This window comes from Pipistrellus hanaki (genome assembly GCF_964339955.1).
Source record: "Pipistrellus hanaki genome assembly, chromosome: 12".
NCBI lineage: Eukaryota > Metazoa > Chordata > Mammalia > Chiroptera > Vespertilionidae > Pipistrellus > Pipistrellus hanaki.
In genome coordinates, this window is record NC_140514.1 from 21,141,195 (window position 1) to 21,164,432 (window position 23,238).

Here is a 23,238-nt window from a genome sequence, read left to right on the forward strand (position 1 = left end):
TATCTCTCCCTGTGCAACATGTCTCGTCATTACTGCAGTGTCCGAGGCAGCTCAGCAACAGCCTGTTTCCTCATTCCTGGACCCTGACCACAGCAATGCCACCTTGCAGATCCTTTGTTCTGAAAGCTCTCCCACAGCTTCTTCCGTCCTCTTGTTTAGAAGGCAACGGACATGCTCACACCTGCCAGTGGGAACTAAATGACTTCTAAGGCCCCTTGTAACTTAAAATTAAATGATTTCAGGAATACCCAATAAGCTCAGCATATGAATAGATAATACTGGGAGGAATAAATAAAACTCCACCAAAGTAAATGGACTCTGTGTACTTGACAGTCCCATCATAGGAAATAAAATCACTTTCCTATGTGTATCTTTAGGCATTTACATGTCTTTAAAAATATATATGTAAAAAAGTATAAATTTCCTTTTTAATACTCTTTCAGAAAGCTCATAGGTAATGTTTTATTTTCCAACAAACCATGAAGAAGTGAAATTACTTTCCCAAGATCTCACAACAAATGCAGCTCAACTAATGCAGCTGAGGCTCTGTGTTCCTTTTGACTGAACTGCACTGAAACGAGGAAGGGACCAGTGGAAATGTCTAGGAGTTTCAGTTTAAGACAGTTCCCTATCCATACAGGAGCTTCACCTCTCAGGAAAATTTTGATTTAACACACCCTTAATTATAACTACCCAACTGCAAGGAGGGGCATATGTCAGTGAGCACAGTCATGTGCCCAGATATGACTAACCAAGAATTTTAGTCTAGAATCCAACTTTCCTTTGTAAACTTCATGATGAACTCAGGATTTCTTAAAAGAACATATCTCCTGCCTCACTCTCAACTATAGTGTTCTGTTTTATTTATTTATTTATCCTTACCCTAGGCTATGTTTATTGATTTTAGAGAGAACGGGGAAAAGAAAGAGAAACATCAATGTGAGAGAGAAACATGGATCAGTTGCTTCCCATACTCAGGGATCCAACCCACAACCTAGGTATCAAACTGGAAATCGAACCCACAACCTTTTGGTGTTTGGTATCAAACTGGAAATCGAACCCACAACCTTTTGGTGTATGCTCCAAACAGCTGAGCCACCGGGCCAGGGCCCATTTAATTTAAAACCACGCCTTTCCCATCTGGCAGATGGGGCTGGACGTCTTCTACATTCTGTTGCCATCATTGGCTCTGTGTTCGGTTAATGTTACTCTGGTAGCATGCCTATGAATAAATTTGTGTGTGTTTTTAATTCATACCATTGCCTAAATTTGTCAACACATATCTGCATAGGTTTCAAATCGTAAATAAGGGTAGAATCACTTTTTTAAAAGCCCGGTTGTACTTCACACCATAAGAAAGGAGAGGCCCTGAGTAAGGGAGGAGGGAACAAACTACCTCCTCAAAAAGCAGCTAATAGGAGGCTGGAAGGGAGGTGAGGGAAGTGGCAGAGCAAAGAGGGTCTAGATTCTAGAAGGAGGAAATGCCAAGCAAGGTGGAGAAGAACGCAGGGTTTCTTAGACTTAGGGTTTCTCTATTATCCAGGCTTTTAAATTACTGTTTATGTTCTGCATTGATTTGAGATGGGCATTTAGGCGGGGAAAAGCGTATAAGACTTGTTAAGGCCAATTCCCAATAATAATTTTTAAATCTCATTCTTTTAAAAAGCAACCAAACCATTAGGAAAACCAATACGCTTTCAACAAATTAAATGCTAGCTTACGTGGTGTCGAACATAACGTCCCTTGGAAATGCCCAAATCACAGTTTCATCCTATTAGTGAGGACACTTGAAAGTTTGAAAGACTCAACCAAGTCATTAAAATGATGTTTTACCTACAATCCAATCCCTTTTGAAATTAAATTTTTACCACAATCTGGGACTGCGGATGATCACTACTAATTACCGTCTCAAAGCGGACACATTCTTACCAGGACTGACTGCTCATGGGGACTGAGCAACAACTGCACTAGGGGTGCCGGGGCCCCTGTTTACATAAACCACAGGCCTAGACCTCCCTCCTCTACCCTGCCTTTAAACTGCACAAATAATGTTTCTACTGGCCTTTGCCAACTCTCTGGGGAAGTGCTCTGAGGGAATGACATAATTTTTAGAGCAAACGTAGGGCTCCAAAGAGAAATGAGTTATGCTGCTCCAAAGTAGAGATAAAACATAAAACTGACTGCCATCCTTATTTTCACGGAGCTTTGTGATATTTCAGATATAAAATACTTTAAGGAATTCTTATCAATTAAATGCCTGCCTTGTTTCTGGGTCTCTGTTTGTAAATGGCTGGGATTTGGGACATCTGGAAAATGAAGGGGTCTTTCAGAACTACTGCCAGGAAGATGACCTATTTTCCACTCTCTCTAGGCAGGTTCACATCACCATGATGCTGGGTATGGCGCAACTCCAGAGAAAACAACCTTTTTGGGGTCTCTCAATGGCAGTTTATGAGTACACAACAACTGCTTTGTGCCCTGAGAACTCATTAGACGGACGGGTCTTCTTTTGATTCCATTCTATAGTGTGTGGACTTCTATGTGGCATTACATCGTCACCTCTTCTCATGATCAACTCCCACTTCCAAGCAAACATTTCCCAGAGGCTATTTAGCATGAGCTTGATTTTCCTTTTCCAATATAGCATCTGTTTATAAATGCATGCCACCACAGGGAGGAACAACAGGTGCCTCACTTCTCCGAAACTCATACCTGACACCAGGTAGGTATTATCATGGGTTAAAGGTTTGTGTATTGATTCATTTTATGGAGTCCTCCTCTGCGGTATGTGTGGGCTGTTTGGAAACCAGAAAGATGTTACCCACTTTCCTAATGCCCTAAAACATGGATCCCAATCCCCACCCCCTTTTTTTTCTTCCTTAACTTGCTGGTAAGGAATTCATAGTCAGTGAATGCCCGTAATAAAATGGATGAAAAAAATTTCAAGTTTAAAATTGGACAAAAACATTAGTACAGGGGAAAAAAGGAATCAATTTGTAGATAAACTTCATGCTCTGGTGTTGAAAGTTAGGGTCCACAAATCAAAAAGCAGTCATTTCTACAGAGCTAGGCTTTTCCACTGCTCTCTCAGTGAATCACGCTGTGGTTAGTTGAAAGTGCTGTTCACATAATAAATTAACCACCTCATTTCCTTCATCACCAAAATATACATAGCACCCCTACACAGATTTGTTTTAATAAAAGTAATAAAGCAAGCCCAGAGGTTATGGCTGTTATGACATAATCACACCTCTGAGATTTAAAAACACTCACTTGCACATCATGCCTCAAAAAGTCTTTGCAAGCCCCCTCCAACAAAATCTAACAGCACGCATACCCTCTGGCCCCATCTATTCCAAATAAATAATGAAACAAAAGCCTTGTATATGTCAGGAGAAAATTCTCCTTCAATTATATTTTGAAAAGAAAATACATCTTTTTAAATAGTATTTTACAATAAACAGCATGGGTAGCCTGATCTGAATTATTAAAGGAAATATATCACCAGAGTTAACAATGCACTAAAAAGGCAGCCAACTAGCTTACTATCTCACCCCAAACCAAAGATATTTCTATTAAAGTTGTTCAAAAAAAAAAAAAAAAAAAAAGACATGTATCTATAATAATAAAAGCATAATATGCTAATTAGACCGGACATCCCTCCGGACCACCTTCTGGAAGGTGGACAACGCCAGGGCTGCCAGGAAAGCTTGGGTTCCGGGTTTCAGAGGGAAGCCAGTGCCAGCAGCCAGGGGAAGGAAGGCCTACTCTTGCATGAATTTCATGCATCAGGCCTCTAGTTAAAATGTAATATAATCTCACAAGTAATTAAATTTACCTGCACTATTCTTAAACATCATGATCAACACCCACCCCTCAACACATATACATGAAGGGATGAGACAATCAACATTTCTAAACAACATGGATATCAGATATTCAGGATATAGTTTTTAAATTCTCTGAAGTGACCCTCCTAATGTTTACACATTTTATTTATCTTCCCTATTACTAAAATTGTCTAGTACTGTGGTCAGCAAACTGTGGCTCACAAGCCACATGCAGCTCTTTGGCCCCTTGGGTGTGGCTCTTCCACAAAATAACAGCCTGGGCGAGTCTATTTTGAAGAAATGGCGTTAGAAGAAGTTTAAGTTTAAAATATCTGGCTCTCAAAAGAAATTTCAATCGTACTGTTGATATTTGGCTGTTGACTAATGAATTTGCCGACCACTTGGCTAATACAATCTTATATTTGAGTTTTCAACAATTCTTTCAAATATGAACAACCTGAAAGATTTCTCATTATGGCTTTAGTTTGCATTTCCACAATTACAAGTGAGAATGATAATTTTTTTCATGTCTATACTTTTTTGTGTCTCATCTTCTGTTAACTGCCTGTTCATATCTCCTGCCTGTTTTTCTATTAAATTGTCTATTTTTCTCTTGTTTTGTCAAAGACCTTTATATAGTCTGTGTCCTTTATAGGTTATATCTGTTGAAAATACCTCCTCATTGCCTGTGGATTTTCTATTTATTGTTTTCTGATTCAGGTACATTTTAGATTTTAAGCCAGTAGAATTTATTAATCTTTTCATTTATGGTAGTACCTTTAATGTCATGTTTAATTTTTAAAATAATCCATAATAACAACATTGTAAACATTAAAAATGCATTAAAGTTTTAGAAATCCTAAGTATGATTTTTGTGCTGATGTATGAAAACTAGGTGACCTGTAGTAAGAACTGAAATTGATCTAGTTTCATTGTCCAAGGCCAACGACATAAAAGAGTAAGCAAACAAAAGATTAAAAAATTATATATGTGTTAGTAATTTAGGGCATTATTGGTAAAAGTTATTTCAAATGACACTCACATTTCTTTTAAAGATAAGTAATGGTGTTATACTAGAGTGTGTGTATATATACATGGTTTATTACACTGTCAGTGATTTCTAAAACCTGAGAAAACTAAATTTAATACTTAAATGTAGGAAGCATTATTCATCTGGAGTGAAAAAAATATTCAGAACAGAAATTTTAAAACTTTAAGTTTAATGAATAATTAGCAAATTCTCATACATTTAGTTCCTGCTTTCATTAATGGTCAATTACTTGTTTTCAGTTATGGCCACCAATGAATTACCTCCATTACAAACTAAGTGTGAATTTAATTCATAATACCCAGTAAGTAAAGCAGAGATTCATGCACAGCTCATATCCTGGGACAGTTAAGGGGCAATATTATAAAGACATTTGGGCCCAGGCTGGTGTAGCTAGATGGTTAGAGCACCAGCCTGCCCACCAGAATGTCTCTGCTTCAATTATGGTCTTGGGGTGCAAGTCCATTTCCATTCAGAGCATGGGAGGCAACCATTCAATGTGTCTTAGTCACATATCTCTGTTTCTGTCTCTCCACCTCACACTTGCTCTAAAAATCAATGACAAAAAAGTCCTTAATCCTCAGATAAGGATTAAAAGAAAGAAAGTAAAAAAAACTTTTGGCAAGGAACTCATCTCTATGAACAATGCCTGATTTTTAGAACAATTCTGTGTTCCATCTTTGTGTTTATTTATTTCAAAATACTGCTTTATTATAAAGGCAAAAATCTAGTCAAAAGTCATCTAAGTGGATATCCATGGGACAAACACTTTTCTATATCCCATTTTACAATAACAAATAATTAAAGGATTAAAATGTTTGAAAGAATTTGGGCAAACAATGTAGGGCAGATGAGGAACCTACTAACCTTTTACAGCCTTAAACCAAAACTGCATTTCCTAATTTCAGCATGTTAACTATCGTTACTGTCACCATCAAAGAGTTGTTTTGGTTTTTACCCAAAACTGATTCCACACAGGAGATAGAGAAATAAAACACAAATTCCCACCTTTAAGGTTTTACCATAAAAATGTTTCAGTTGGGAAGATGATTTTCCTTTTACAGTGACTCCTCATTATCTAAAATAATGAGGAATAAAGATGGCCTGAATAGAGAAAATCCACTACGGGTTCCAAAACCGCATTTTGGAAAACCATTTCATTCTCTAACATCATCAAATGATTTAACAGAGAGGCACAAAAGGAAGAAAGAGAACTGTTCCTTCTTCCTTCCTTTCCTGCGTGTGTGCTCATTAACAAAGAGGTGTTAATGAGCGTGAAAGTATCTAAAAATGGTCCGAGGAAGGAATAAGCGGCAAGTAAATCCAAGCTGCTTAAGCTGTGCTTTCAGGGTGAGGAGGCCAAGCTAAACCACCATTCCCCATGTCCCAGAGAACTCAACAGAGCCAACCCTGCATCATCCTCTCTCACCCCAGAGTGTTTTCTTGGGAGTGACACCAAGCCACTTTCCAGCGAAGTCTATAGGGGTCAGTCAGGGATATGTTGTCATTTGACCGCACTGGCTGCCTCTCTCTCCAGAAATAATGGCAGGCATGTGTTTTTAAAATCAGTTCTCTCCATTTCTAAGACAAGGACTGGAGTGCTGTCTTTAGCATTTGAGCTGTTATTAAACCAAAAGTATGCTAGTTTCTTCTGAAATAATATTATAGCTTCTATTATTTCATTTAACCATTTAACATTCTTTCTTTTGAACGGTTTTCATTTTTTAAAATTAGCAATGTTTGCCCAGCTTCAAAATACATGTAAGTATGAAGTTTATATTAAAAGCATTTAGAGATCTTGAATGAAGAGAAATTCAGTCCCACTCTGATTGTATTGGATGTTTATTCTATAATATTAAGACTTAAATATTAAGTGGCCCATTGGCTGGCATAGAGAAATAGATGTGTATTTTACCACAAAGTTTATTCGCTGTAGAAAGTTTGAAAAAGGAAAAAAATAAAAATCCCTAAATGTAAATATAAATATTTATATTTGTAAATATCTTTAATTCTGTATCAATAACTTTATTGGAATTTAAAAATATTACATCTAGAGTAATTTCTCGTGTCACTAAATCCTCCCTAAGTCTGATTTTTTAATGGTTGTATTTCAACTGATGGATAATCCATAACTCATTTAACTATTCTTCTATTGTAGTTCCTTCCAATATTTTGCTACAACAGCAAACTTGTAAATAAGTCCTATCAGTAGTTCTTATTACTGCCTTAAGAGGTTCTTAAAGGAAGAGCTACCAGGTCCAAGGGATCCATTTTTTAAAGTGCATCTTAATAGGTATTGAATATTTGCTAAAAATAACCATTTGCACTTTCATTAACAGTGTATGTGAATGCTCATTTCACTGTATCCTTCTCATTTGCACAGATGTTTATCATTTTATTACAAACTAGAGGCCCGGTGCATGACATTTGTGCACTGAGGGGAGAGGGAGTCCCTTAGCCCCACTTGCGCCCTCTCCCAGTCCGGGACCACTCGAGGGATGTCCGACTGCCAGCTTAGGCCCACGAGTGGACCTAAACCAGAAATCCCCCAAGGGGTCCTTAGCATTGCTGCGGAGGCGGGAAAGGCTCCCACCACTGCCACTGCCACTGCCACTGCCGCTGCCGCTGCACTTTCCAGCCGTGAACCTAGCTTCTCACTGACCACTAGAGAGCAGCTCCATTGAGTGCCTGCCCCCTGGTGGTCAGTGTACGTCATAGTGACCAGAAATTCTACCATTTAGTCGATTTGTATATTAGCCTTTTATTATACAGGAGGATTTACTCAATTGTTTAATTCAGGTTTCTTGAATAAGGAGAAATATTCATATTTCATCTATGGTAAATGATATGGAGAGGCTGTTTAAATACAGGGGTGGGAAAAATAGCTTTATAGTTATTCATATGGAAAAAGACATGTAGGTTATGATTACTGCAATTTTCCATACGAACAACTGTAAACCTACAAATAAATTGTGTACGAATCAATAAGGAAACACCAAAACCTTACTGATAAAATATGTAATTATCACATGCACATATATATACTTGTAGCAAATAGTTTCCTTTAGTTACATATAGAACTTGTAGCAAATAGTTCATCATCCGATTTAAATTTATGTGTTAAATGACCTAGCAAATCTACTCTTAGGCATATATCCAAGAGAAAAGAAAACATACATCACAGAAACATTCATAGTAGCATTATTCATAATAGCTAATAGGTGAAAATAACTTAACTGAAGAATGGATAAACAAAATGCGTCTATATATACAGTGGAATACTACTTGCCCATAAAAATGAATTTTTGATACACACTACAGCATACATAAGCCTTAAAAAATTAAGCTAAATGAAAAGAAGCCAGTCACAAAAGGCCACATACTGTATAATTCCATTTATAGGAAATATTCAGAATAGACAAATCTATGAAGACAGAAAGTAGATTAGTAGTTGCCTAAGGGTAGGGAAAGAGGGGTAATGGAAAATGACTGCTAATGGTTTCTTTTAGGGGTGATAAAAATGTTCAAAATTAGTGGTAATAGTTTCACAACCTTATGAATATACTAAAAATCACTGACTTGTACAGTTTAAGTGGGTGAATTTATGTATGTTTATATATGTAGAAATGTGATTATATCTCAATAAAACTTTTTTAAAATGCATGTGTTAATATAGGATGGTCTATTAAGACACCTACAAAAAAAAGCAAATGTCTCTTGCCCTAATTTTTAGGTTTTTAATGCTAAATATTTTTAAAGCAATGTTATTAGATAAAAGAATGATCAGGGTAATTGTATCTTCTTGGAAAACTCTCATTCATCTGAAATATTCCTCTTAACCTGTTTAATACACTTTGCCTTAAATTCTATTTCATCAGATATTAAATTACTATGACTTTCTTTAAAAAATATTCTCATGCAGAATATTTTTCTTCAAATTTCTAATATCAAGGTTGCTTTTTTCCTGCACATATGTAGCTTAGTGTTACATTTTATTTTTTAAAAATCTGAGATTCTATTACTAAGGGAATTTAACCTATTTATCTTTACCTATTATTTAAACTTATTCCTGTCATCATATATTTTATCTACCATACTTTGTTTTCTCTGCCTTTGGTTAGAATGATAAACTTTTTATTTCTTACTCTCATGATTTATATTTATGGTTATGATTCTAATATTTCAGATTATGTTTTTCTAACAAATTGTATCCAAATCTTTTTCCTGAAAAAAAAAAAACAACACTAATATTTTATAACTTCTTTTTCTTTTACCTTCCCATGTTGAGCTGAACTGATCTAGACTGATATTTAAAGATTAACATATTTAAACATCAAGAGACTCCATGTACATTTTGCTGTGAGTATATGTACTGTGAAGCTCTCCACTGTCTCCTTCCCTCCCTCATTTCTGTTTCCTCACAGCATGCCTTTCCCTTCTTTGGGACCCTGCCTCCCTTCTGTGGTCAGGAGCACTTCCATAAATAACACTTTTAAAAGAGGACTGTAACAATCAGAGGAGGTGAATCATGGCAAGTCCAAAAATGCTTTTATTTTTCGCTTTTATTTTTCTCTCACACTGAATTGCTGTTTTGCCTGAATATAGAATTATGGGTTCAACATAATTTTTCCCCACAACTTCAAAACCACTGCATGTCTATCTTCTATCCCCTGTTTTTACCCATAATAGGAATGATATCAGCCTGATTCTTCCCTTTGTAAATAAACTACGTCTGCTTTCTGGGAGCTTTTAGCCTGTTCATCTTTATTACTAGCATTCTGAAATTTCATAGGTTATTGACAGTTGAGTGTAGAGCATTTTACTGATTTCAGAGAAGAAAGAAGAGAGAAGGCAAAATAGAAACATCAATGATGAGAATCATTGATAGGCTGCCTCCTGTTTGCCCCACTCGAGACTGAGCCACAACCTGTGCATATGCCTTTACCAAGAATCGAACTGTGATCTCCTGGTTCATAGGTAAATGCTCAATCACTGAGCCACGCCAGTCAAGCTGAGTGTAGATCTTTTGTTAATCTTTTATTCAGTACTCATTAGGCCTTTTCAAAAGAGAAATTTTCTCTGTATTTCTGTGATTATAATCCCTTGAAGTCTCATTTTTTATTTAATCTTCTATTAGATGAATGTGAAAGCTTTAGAAAGTCTTCAAATCATAAGACTTTTTTGTTCATGCTTTCCACCTTTCCACCTTTTCCACATTCTAAAGAATCTTTGCTCGGTCTTCCCATTCATTAATTGACTTTTAGCTGTGTCCGCTCTATTTATCCTGTTTATTGTTTTTTTTTTAAATCCTGACACTCATATTTTTAAATTCTAAGATTTAAAAAATAAAATTAAAAAAAGTAAAAATAAAAATAAAAATAAATAAATAAATTCTAAGATTGGTTCATTTCATTCTATTCCATGTTTGCTTTATAAATGCAATAACCCCTCTTGTCTCACTGTGGATATTAATTTTACTTATTTCAAAGTCTGCTGCCTGTTTATCGTTTCATTGGGTGCTATTTTTCCTTATTAAGTTTGGTGCCTCATTTTTTTCTATTATAATTTCTCCCCAAATGTTTAGTGATTCTTGATAACTATATCATTTCAGAGTTCCTACTTGGCTGTCTGTACAAGCTGTTTCTGTTTACCATCATCTGCTTCAAGTGATAACGTGAGAAATGTGAGATATGATGCCATGTGTCAGCATAGGTCAGAAGTTTGTCTTGCCAGGATGAGGCTTCCTGACAATCAAAGGCTACTTGAGGATCCCCGGCCTCTCTGGCCCCTGTTTTATACTCAGTGCATTAGCTTAGATTTACAATAAACTGAGCGAGGGATCATAATGGGCCTACCCACTCTACATGTACCTCCTTACCTACCACTACAGACCCCCTCCCCAGAATGTGATTCTGGTTTGAGAACACTAATGATCTATATTTTTTGAAGAGTGGTCCACCAGGTTTTATTTTTTCCATGGGTGTGATTCCTTGTGCTTAATAACTTTCAGGAATTCCTAAAATTTCCATCCGTTGGTGGGACCCTTTCTTGTTTTCCTAGGCTATCATCAATTTATTCATGTAAGTTTGTGTTTATATAGGTACAGATATATATATGCACACCTTTTCTTACGGGATTTGGAGCTGTGGATATGGCAATGGTGACAGTGGTGCAGTTAAAGAATATCATGAGCTTAGCCTACCATCTTGATCCCTTGACAGGTGTCATTATTTGCTAGCACTCCAATGTTAATATGGCTATTTCTCTAAATCTTTCACTTGCATATCCAACTCCATTGACATCACTGCGTGAATTTCCTACAGACATCTCAAATTTAACATGTCCGAACCAGAACTACTGACCTTATACTTACCAAACCTGCTCTACTCAGGCATCATCCACATACCAGGGCCCTTGGAGCAAATTCTTAGCAACTCCTTTCCCTGACTTATTACCAAGTAATGCCTACAAAGTAGATTTAACTTCTTCCCAATTCTACTACCGTTAGCTTTGTCCAAGCCACCATCACTCTCACCTGGGCCATGTAAATAGCCTCTAAACTGGTCCTACTGCTTCTCCTCTTCCCCTCTAAATCATTCTCCTCAGAGCAGCCAGAGTCAGGGTTTAAAAAACCAAATCAGATCATGGCATTCCCCTGCTTAACACTTCCGTTACTTCTCCCTACTGTTGGAATGAGGTCCAAACTTTTTCAGATTAAATGCTGTCTCTGAATACAAAGCTGGAGACGAGGCGTCTGCCATTTACTTAAAGTCTTTCTTGATGCCAATAGTGTATTAGCCTGCCCGGCTTCTGTAAGTGTGACTTTCTTTTCTTTGTCCCACTATCTTGGTGATTTATTTTGAACAACTATAATTCCTCTCAACTACAATGTCTATATCATAAAAGTGCTACAGCTCTTTAGATACTAGGTATTTGTATCTGTAGCTACAAATCAGACCCTTTGTAGCTATGCTTCCCAAATGAACAAGTCCAGGTAAAGGTCTGGATGCCTCTGCATCTAACTTGCTATCAATGTATGACAGGTCACTGCAGGCTTTGCCAGTGTGGTCCTGAGCAGAAATCCTAACTATGATGCAGCTTCTGCTTCTGTCAAGTGGGGGATAGGGTCAGATGATTTCTAAGGTTTCTTCCAGTTCTAGTGGTCACAGATTCCATGACCTAATCGAATATTTCCTTAAGAAAGTTCAGAACTGACAGAACGGTATGGCTCAGTGGTTGATTGCTGACCTATGAACCAGGATGTCACAGTCTGATTCCTGGTCAGGGCACATGTCTATGATGTGGGCTTGATCCCCAATAAGATGTGTGCAGGAGGCAGCCAATCAAGGATTCTCTCTCATCTTCGATGTTTCTCACTTCCCCTCTTTCTCCCTGAAATTAATAAAAACAATTTTTAAGTGCAGTGCCTATCATTCCAATTCCATGAAAATCATACAAAAGGTAATATTCTACTTCCTATGTAAGAGGGACTTTCACCAAAGGAAAAATAATTCAACTCAAGGTTTCCAAAGACAACACTCTACCAAAATTTAGTGCTGTCTTCAAGTTCATAAACTCAAGAACTAAAAATACAACAACAAGAAGCACTATTTCTACTACACAGTAACAGTTGAAAGCTTTAATCTCATACTGGGCAATGACCAAAAATTAACTATCAGGTATAGTAATCAAATGGAAAAGAAAAACAGAGGGGGAAAAGTCACAGTAGGTACCACAGGCTTCTTCCTGAAGGATCAATAAAGATAAAAGGGAGAGATCAACCAAAGGTCTTATGTGCATACATATAACCAGTGGTCTAGGACAATAGGGGTGTGGGGGCATGAGTTGGGGAGTAGGGAGTGGTTTGGGATGGGGGATTGAGGACAAATATGTGATACCTTAATCAATAAAGAAATTAAAAAAAAAAGATAAATAGTTCATACTGGTTTAGACAAACAGCCAACATATCCCTCATGTTCCATAACCCCTCCAATTCTATAATAAATGTTAAAGCAGAGACTCTCCAGATTAAGCTAATGGTCAGATCTAAGGTTTGAACAGCCTTTAAATCTGACTGCACTGAATTCTAAGTCTGAATCAGAACCATAAACACCAGAAAAAATTTCTTCCTTCCCTACTAACTTAAAACTCGTATCTATCTTCCCACAAACTTCTAACCTTTGAAAACTGGCAATCCATTCCCACTGACAGCTACTATGCCAAGTTTGAGTACTGCTCTTTGTATTGATGGATTTCATAAATTAAATGATCCATGTTGCATTACCTGATACATTCCAACTCCAATGTGTTTTGGCTCGATTTTCACCAGCTCAGCTAATGGATCTTGTACACGCCTTGCTATGGAAACTGGAGGAAAAAAAAACCACCAAGAATCAGAACACAAGTATGTTAATGTAAAAAGAGTATCCAGATAATCACTTTAGTTCCCCATGATGCAAGTACTTAATTCCATCCCCTCTCAAACAGACCAACAATTTTTCACACAAAAGAATGAATATAAAATTTCAGGATTTATTAAGCTACCAGGACCCAGAGGCATTTCTGAGCACAAAAAAAGGGTTATACGTTAAAAAACAAAAACACACACACACACACATACACACACACACACAAATACAAAACGTAGTTGCTACATTTACACAATTACCTGTTCATTCTTTAAAGATAAATACAAAAGAATAGAGTACCTCACATTTCAAAGAACAAGTAGATATGTTTTACTTTTAAATAATCCTGTATTATTATAAACATGGTATACATTTGTATGGCAAATATGCTTATTAGGATTAGATTCTGATAATGATGAGTAAATGATGAGATCATATCTTACAACCAGAGACCAAGTCAGTTGGCTAGTGTGAACACTTTTGTTGCCTTGAACATGACTACTAGATTACCCTGTCACACACTCTCCTAATCACATCTCTTTCTCAACCATCACAACTCTTGTTCAAGAGACTTGGAGTTAACTTCAAACATTCCTTTGCTTGTGTCATTTTATGGGCATCATTTATTGCCTTTTTTTAAACCAAATGTTAACATATTTTTATATCAAATTTAGCTTTTAAGATAGATTTTGCTAGAGAAAAGAAATTTAATGTGAATCTTAAGGATGCTTCTAATGGCATATCTTTTTTCCCCCCAAGCAGCATTGTTACATTGAGCCTTACGTATGAAAAGCTTTTATGTTATAAGCATGTGAAAACTAGTCTGCGTCACATACTCATATAGAAGGTTAAGTGAACTATATTCTTAAGTGAAAACATTAAGACCATCAAAGGAAATCCCTGGCTAGTTTTCCTGTTAAACTGTTCCAAGTCTGGCAACAGAAGTCACCTCTTACAAGTGATTACCAGATTCTCCCGTCACTGATTTGTACATCTCATCAGAGATAAAATTTACTGTGAACATCAAGTTCACTGCATTTGTGTACAAGTATTTGTTGAGGAACTGTTTTCAATTTTTTTGAGTATATACCTAGTGGTGGGATTGCTGAGTTATATGGTATTCTATATGTTTAACTTGGTCTAATTGCTTTTTGAACAGACTTTTAATCAATCCTCTATTTGACACACACTCTGCCCTCCCAATACTTCTAAAGATGCTTGTTACATTTCCTGAACCTATAGAGTTTCCATGATCTATTACGGATTAGTTCTGTTTTCCACAATGCTGTCTTAGTATTCCACTTTCTCAAGTTGGCTAGATCACTTATTACTCAGCCATCTGCTTCCCAGCTTCAAAACTAATGTTGCTGTTATCTCCTCTCCCATTCTCTTTGTCCTAGTGAGTTTATGTCTTCATTCTATCAAGTTACTGTCATTTTAATGAGATTTTAGAATCATCTATCTACAATTCTATCCATCTGATTTAAATGCCTCTTAAGTACATTACTTTTATGATGGGGGAATATAAGCACATATAAAGATAACCTCTGTTTTCAATAAGCTGATAAACTGGTCAAGAAGATATAGTAATAACATGAAGGTCGTTTGCTTACATATGTTTAACACTTGTATGAAGGTTGAAGTTCTGTTATATTCTGATATAGCAAAGTTATGGAGAGTTGAAAGGTAAAACCCATAGCCACAGGTAGGTCAGGTCTCAAATGAAGTATGAAGTCATCCCTGGCATTAATCACTACAAAACAGACAAGAACTGAAGTGTGTGGGCCCTAGAGAACCCAGAGTGAAGACTCGCAGCTTCTGTCAGTATTTGCCTGGAGGACCAGACTCTGAAGACTAAAAATGTATATGTTCTGAGTTGATATGGATCAAACAGTCATTACCACATGGACAGAAGCTGAGACAGAGAAGGAAGGCATATCTACAGTGAATTACAAACTGAAGGCACAGCTAGATTTTGAAATCAGAGTAATTAGGATCAGATACCAATTGTGGTTTTTTTTTACTTCCTATTTTCAGAGTCGTGCTGCACTGTAGTAATTCTGTCTCACCTATAATAGTATGATAGTTATGCACCTATGTGGCCAGTGGTGAAAAGGAAACAGCACTCTTAGCAGTGGGAGGTCTGAGGGACTCCCAACTCCTAGACAATATTTTTTTTCCTATACTCTATAGTTATATTACATTTCAGTGCCAACTTGGGGAGTTCTGAATCTTATTTTTTATAAAGAAAAGTATCCTTCTATTATAGAAGTATACAAATATTATGTGCACATTTATTTACAGGCTATGTGGCCTCTTGAAGCCCTTTCAGCCTTGGTTTCCTCATCTATAAAGTGAAAATAATAAAATTCTCAGAGGACACCTGTGAGAATTAAATAATACTGGTAATGCATTTAATACAATGTTTCACATATATTGTTTTTAAAAAAGATTAATATTAGCAGCTCCCACTATGATTATAGTAGGTTCTTGGATTACATCAAAGAACTGTTCCTACAGCACAACATGTGATTTTTGCCATAAGTCAGAACCCACCTACATAAGCACCTACTACGTCACTCACATGGAGCACATACACAGCAGTAAGAAAGTGAAACAGTAAAAAAAAATTTAAAAGAAGATAACAATTCCTGATCTTTACTTGTGGTAAATAAAAACAAGACATAAAGCACCTGTCACATGTACACATGTCAAAATGATAGAACTTTTTTTTTAATAAATAAATGAGCGACAGCGACATAACCATGAAATTACATAAGTACGTATGTCGAGTCCGACGTAACTGACATAACCTGAGAACAGCCTGTACTGTTATCTAATCCCCTTTATTATTACTATTACTGCTATTGTAATTGTTGTTGTTGTTGTTGTTATTATTACAAGGAAAGTACCAAAACAGTATGTGGCAAGAAAGCAGAAACCATGCTGAGCTAGTGTGATAAGGAAAAGCTTCCTAAAAGAGGCAAGATTTTGAGCTGGAATCTGAGTTTGAGAAGATTATTATTTTAGATGGGCACTATGCCCTGGAATGAACAATTGAAGGGAATCTACCAGCTCTTCTAGATTTAAGAAAGATGTTTATAGCTTTAAATTAATGCAAAAAAAATCAAGTGCATGTCTCAAGGTGTAGATTTTAAAAATAGCCAATGAAATTTGAGAAGCATATTTAAAGAGAAAAATTCAATAGCCCTGACCAGTGTGGCTCAGTTGGTTGAGCATTGTCCCATGCACAGAAAAGTTGCTAGTTAGATGTCTGGTCAGAGTGTGTGCGGGAGGCAACCTAACCATGTCTCTCTCTCACATCGATGTTTTTCTTTCTCCCTCTCCCATACCCTCTAAAATCAATAAAAAAATCAATTTCTAATAAAGTATCTTAATTTCTTCACACATAAAATTTTAACTATTCCACATCACAGAAATCAAAGCAAGACAAATGAAACTGGTTACCTGACAAATATTCAGCAATAAATTGAAAGCTTGTGCATGTTTGTAAATATTTTTTATTTATATATTACTTTTGCCAACAAAAAGCCATAATAAGTAATATTTTTTTCTAATTACAAAGCTAAGAATATCTTATTACTTTTATGAACACTAACATTTAATTTTACTAGAGATGTTTTGAGCTGATTTTTCAATATACTCTAGATACTATGCAGAGTTCTTTAGAAAAAAGTATTTTTCCTCATTTTCCATAATTGTAATTATTTGAACCACTTTCTAATATGCATGCCTATTCTTATGCATATATATTCTAAATTTTCTGGGATATTTAAATATTTTGCTCTCTACAAATACTAGACCAAAATGTCAAAATCACATGCTTTTGTGATGGTGCCCAGCTTCTTACCTGCACTTCTCAAATTAGGGTCCAGTCCTGGCATCTCTTTGTTAGCTTCAGGGCTGACACTGTAGATTGATGCTCCTGCTTCACTGACAATACTAAGAAAGAAAGGGGGAATATCATTTTCCAAACTTTTTGTCCGGTCAAAGAAAATAAATGACACTAGGTAAGAAAATAGTTGTAGGGCAAAGTGCTCTTTTTATATGTCAATAATACCTACAACGCTTAATTTTTCATTAACATAAAGTGGTTAAGCAATGTTTGTTTTCTTCATATAGTAAATACACAGATTTTAATTTATAATGAAGTCATTCAGTCGATTTATATCAGTAGTAATGAGATAGGTTATAGATGAGCACAATAGATACTCCCCCATGATGCAATTAAGTGTATTTCAGAATATATTTAGCTTCTCTTGTGTTTACTATAATCCACTGTTGAATGACATTTACAACTACCATCTGAATCAGTCATTCTAGAGCATGTTGGGAAGCATGTGTGGATATGTGTGGATATCTGCATATGTGAATAAGCACAAAAACAACTGCCATAAACAGTGCCATTGTCATTATCTGGTTATCATTAACCACTACAATGTAAATAGCAAAATGATCAGATAGGTATTACCCTACTACTTTTCAGTAAATCATCTTTTTGGATAATTTGAAACATTTCACTTCATGCCGATGTTAATCTATTTCATTCCATCATTTAATCAAAGCATCACACATATTATCTTCTTTCTTTTTTGGCTCCAAAAAATACTTTTCAAATCACCATGGCAACACTTTCTTACACATGACATTTGATTGGTTGACTCTTGTATGGTTTATCAAACATTAAAAAAATAGTTCTTCTTTACAACATTTTATGCAAAGAAACCTCATCTACCTAAAGTATTCGCAATACCTATAGCGCTCTACCATGAGACAGGCCATCTAGGTGTGAAGACTCAAAAGTAGAAACATTTTAGTGCTTAAGATTCTTAGGAACCTCCTCTTTCTCTGCTCATCAATGTTTACTTCAATTCTGACTTAGTGGATAACTTTTAATGTGTTGCCCCCCTGTAACAATTCAACACTGATAAGCAAAATGTGAAAAGGTTAGTTTGCTATCCCCTGCCTTTAAAAAACATATATATAATTTCAAAGAGGAAGGGAGAGGGAGAGAGACAGAAACATCAATGATGAGAAAGAATCATTGATTGGCTGCCTCTGCATACCCCAACCAGGGTCCAAGCCTGCAAGTTGGGCACTTACCTCCGACCAGAATTAAATCAGGACCCTTCAGTCCACAGGCCGACACTCTATCCATTGAGCCAAACTAGTCAGGGCTAAAGAACTTTTGACTGAACTTTGACAACTACAAGCCACCGAGATGCAAGATTATTGCGGAGAAGGAGATTTATTAATTAATTAAATTTTTGCAACCAATATCAACTATCCTAAATTTAATAATTGGAAAAATGAACATCAGCAATTGAAAAGAAAGGCGGCTCACCCTGTTCCTCATCAACACCAACATCATCATATGCTAAGAGGTAACCGAGCATGCAACATACACAGAGCACAAAACCAAGCACTTTACAGACATTATCTCATTTGATCCTTCGAGGGGATTTTTTCCCCCACAGATAAGAAATGTGTCAAACATCATATGCTGGTAAGCAGCTGAGCTGGATTTGAAGCCTAAACTGCTTGATTCCCCAAGACTGAGCTCATAACCAGCACAAGTAACTTTTTCTTTTCTAATTTAAATTCTTTATTGTTTAATGTATTACATAAATCTCCTTCTCCCCTGTCCCCCCCATTTACCTCTCCCTGGCCACTGCCCTCACCCCGCTCCTGTATCCATTGGTAATGCTCATATACATGCATACAAGTCCGTTGGTTGATCTCTTACCCCCTCACCCCATGCCTTCCCTCAAAGGTTGGACAGCCTTTTCGGTGCTTCTATGACTCTGGTCCTATTTTTGGTCAGTTAATATTTTCCATTATATTCCACAAATGAGCGAGATCATATGGTATTTATCTTTCTCTGACTGGCTTATTTCCTTTAGCATAAAGTAACTTCTGATTAACTTCACTTCACATTAAAATGAAAACCTACATTTTTGTGCTAAACAACAAGCGTCACATTGTCTTAAGAACTACGTTCTTAACAGATCCAGAAGAACACATTTCTCTATTTTGTCGCCTTCACTATTGATCAAAAGATAGTTTTGTTTTTTATATATCTAAGGAAGAATCTAAAGCATAAAGACATTTGAGTATGTTCTACAATTTCTGAGAATGACTTTAAAATTAAAAATGATTTTTCTCCAACATCAGATTTAGATTGTGCTTATCTTCTACTATATAATGATGGAGGAAATGTAATGACAAATAAAGCTTGAAGTAAAGAAAATTCTTAGTGTGACATAATATGATGCTAAAATCAACATACTAGCAGAGGTTTTTCAGTTTCAATGTAGCAGCATTTCCTAACCTGAGGCCCTTGTATTTCTGGATAGAGAGGTCAAATTAATCAGAACTGTATGCAAAACATTTGTTCTTATGCATTTGTTTTCTAGAAAAAGGGGTTATAGTTTCCATTAATTACTTAGAGAAATCTATACTCCCAAAAAGTTTAAGAATCACAATACGATAAGAATATTCCATCACTAGCCATGGAAAATTTGGTGTCAAACACAAATTAACAGTCAGTCTAACAAAGTTTTTCTTAAGAGAGAGAGAGAGAGAGAGAGAGAGAGAGAGAGAGAGAGAGAGGATTCATCAAGTGCAAGTTGAACCTACTATTAAGAGGGGGAAAATGTTTTTAATTTCACTGCAAATTTATTTTCTATCCTTTCCAGAAGCCTCCAAAATTACCACTATTAAAACAAAGGGAACTTAAATAAAAAATAAAAATTCCAATTAACTGTGGCCTTCAGTAGATGGGTACCTGAGAATTTGCTGGGTGATTCACTGTCTCTTGGAAGTTATAATTCTCAGTAGACTAAGGGAAACTGTTGTGAAGAAAAACACTCAGATAATAAATATTCCTTCAAATACCATACTGCCAGCTCTCTTAAACAGAGGAATACAAAACAGATGTGACACACTGCACCCAAAGATTTTAGATTAACATTAATATTAAATCAATACAAAATGCAGTAAATTTCATATGCTTTAGTTATTAGATAGCGTGGATCCAATAAACAGTTTAGAACTAAGCACAGATCAGAATGCTTCAATAATCTAAATGAACAGAAAAACCTCAACACTGATTACTTCAATATAAAACATGTAATGATCTAAGAAGTATATGTGGCAAGAATTAAATGAAACAAATCAAGCTGGGAGTGGCGATGATTTCTTCCAGGAGAAGCTGCTAAGAACAAAAGTTATAGGGTCTCCTCCCTTCCTTTTTTTGTTCCTATTTAGAGTTCAAAGACAGACACTCTTTAGAAAGTATACTAGATTTTAGAAGCCACTTTCTGTTTATTGGGAAACTTTTTGAAAATTATTCCAATTACCTCTAATTCCTGAGGAAAGTAAAAATAAACTGTAAAACAATCAGACATCTAATTATTTAATAAGGCTTATATTTCACAAAACAAATTTCTCTCAGTTGTAAACAAATTAGGTTCATAATCTTAGCAATTTGATCATTTTGCATATTTTGCCATAAAGCAGACAAGACTGAGCAGAATTTATTTGATGGAGGGGATCTGCCTGATACAGTTGCAACTGAACTAACTTAAGTATTGAGATTAGTATTACAGTACACCGAAGCCCCTTCAAATTATTGGTTCAGACAAACATCTAAATAGATACGTATGATATCACAAACTTTAAATATATGAAGGTGTATTTCAGAAGCTATGATTGCACTTCATTTTACCAGACCTATATATTAATGCGCTCTCTTGAATTGGAACTAACTTTCTAGATTTTTATATAATAATAATAATAAAAAAGAAACACACACTCATATAAAAAAGCAGGTAAAATACCCACAATATAGATACATTTACTTTTAAATTAAAAAAATTTTTTTACAAAAACTGTAAGTGAATAATACTAATTTTTGTTATCTTAAGTAAAATTCAATGTTACATAAATCTGTCCATGTATCAATATATTTACTTTTTAAAGAAGCATACATTTAAACTACAAAATTAGTATCTCCACAACTCTAAGTCTCTTCTACCAAGACAGATTTTTTTGTTGATGTATCTTTTAAAACCAGGTTTGCAAGTAGTTTTCTTACAGTAACTATTCATCCTGACAGTAAGAGAATGGCAATTCCTTTTAGCAAATTGGGATGGGGAATTCTTTTCATGAGACGGGAAAACTAGCTGTTCGGTCTTTTTAAGTTATTGGGCTAATAGTTTTCACATTCATTTCCAAGGTTTCATGAAGCCTCTGTATGAGACTCCTCCAGGCCCTTTCCCCACTCCCCAAATAGGAAAAGAGCTTTTGTTGTTGTTGTTTTTTATTATTTTAGAATAAATTACATGCTTCCTTATGTTAATAGGAGAATTTAATTTAAAAGTAATCCACTTAAATAAAACACAGCTATTTGGTAAGATATAAAAAAAAAAATGATGTGTTTTTAATTCACAAAGTATACTAAAATTCCTTAAGCTTTATCAATACCTAGTAGCTCTTTTCTTCCTTCTTTCCACAAAATATATATATCCTAAATAATCATTAAATGCATAGATCATTTCACTAAAGTTTTAAAAATTATTTACCTCAAAAAAAATTCTTCCGAGTTTTCACACTGAGAAACATTCATATGAAGAGAAAGTTAAATGACCTACATTTCTCAATAAGTAATAGAAAGTACTAAAAAAGTTAACAAATACAGATCTAAATTCTTTGCTCTGCATAGGAGATAATCTATTCTGAAGTATGAAAGAATAGCTGTTTGTATCTTAGGAACAAGAGACAAGGCCAAAAACCAAACCACATAAAGAAAAGGGTCTAAGATTTAATGTTTAGTAAGGCTTAGTGTTTTTCTTCGCTAAGAAAATAGCAAAGCAATTTTAAAGTCCTTTATTTAGTGACAAATTATCACTTCAGGGAATCTTGAATAAGCATTACTTAGTCACTTTAAAAACGAAGGTAATCTGTGGATGAAGAGGATGCAGGGAAACAAAACCATATACTGTTAAAGATGTTTAAACTGTAGAACTCTTTTGGATGGTAATTTATAAATATGGACCAAAAGTCACAAAAATATGCATTCTTTATGAACGAGCTATTATATTTTTAAGAATATATATGAGAGAAATTTTAAAATAACAAAACATTTGAAGCACTATTCCTGATAGCACAGCTCTGGCTGAAAGAAACTAAAACAAAATACCTATCTTTAAAGGTTCATTAAATGGAAAACTATATTGTCATTAAAAATTATTGTTACAAAACATTAAGAGAAAAAGTTTTGAAACTGTAAGTCCAACTTTGATATTTTAAAAATATATACAAAAGAAAAATAGTTTATGTAATATATATAATGTTAATAGAACTTAAGTCAGTCCTTTAACTGCATTTTTATTTAAATTCTTTTTCAATAACCATGTAATTGTAATTACATGCTTCCTTATGTTAACGTAATTTATTTATAAATAGAAAAAGTTTAAAATTTAAGTTTAAAATGACAATTGTTAATGGGCCAGGAAATATGATACACGTATGGCCAACATTTTTTTCTTTTAAAGTTATTCTGAACTTAAATGTGGGTAAATATATCAATTATTGTTAATAATTTTCAAACATGGCTTCTTGGAGATCTCAAACAATAACATTTTAAGATATTGCTAATAACATAAAAGAAAGGTGATTAAGCATGAAAGTCAAGAGCAAATACATGATGGAAAAATCTTACCAGAAAGTACACATCATGTATTCTAAAGTTTTACTTAATAAAACTGGCCTCCAAGTTATCCTTCATGACCATCAAGGCATAACCAGTTCACTATTCACAACAAAAAGATGTGAGGTGATACCGTAGAGTACCAGAAAAACAGCGTGTGTAAAAAAAACTAAAAATAAGGTGAAACAGAAAGAGAGAGAAAGTACATCATGATCTCAA

The 23,238-nt window shown here is 35.2% G+C and overlaps 1 protein-coding gene across 4 annotated transcripts in view; it reads right to left on the reverse strand.

The window, feature by feature from the left end:
- Nucleotides 1-23,238, reverse strand: part of SRBD1 (S1 RNA binding domain 1) — a 145,059-nt gene that overhangs the window by 57,283 nt on the left and 64,538 nt on the right. For all 4 annotated transcript variants that reach the window (XM_084900996.1, XM_084900993.1, XM_084900994.1 and 1 more), the window contains exons 15-16: nucleotides 17,158-17,249; nucleotides 13,163-13,245 (exon numbers count right to left, since the gene is read on the reverse strand). In XM_084900996.1, the coding sequence (XP_084757122.1) occupies nucleotides 13,163-13,245; nucleotides 17,158-17,249 (175 nt within the window). The remainder of the gene's footprint in view (nucleotides 1-13,162; nucleotides 13,246-17,157; nucleotides 17,250-23,238) is intronic.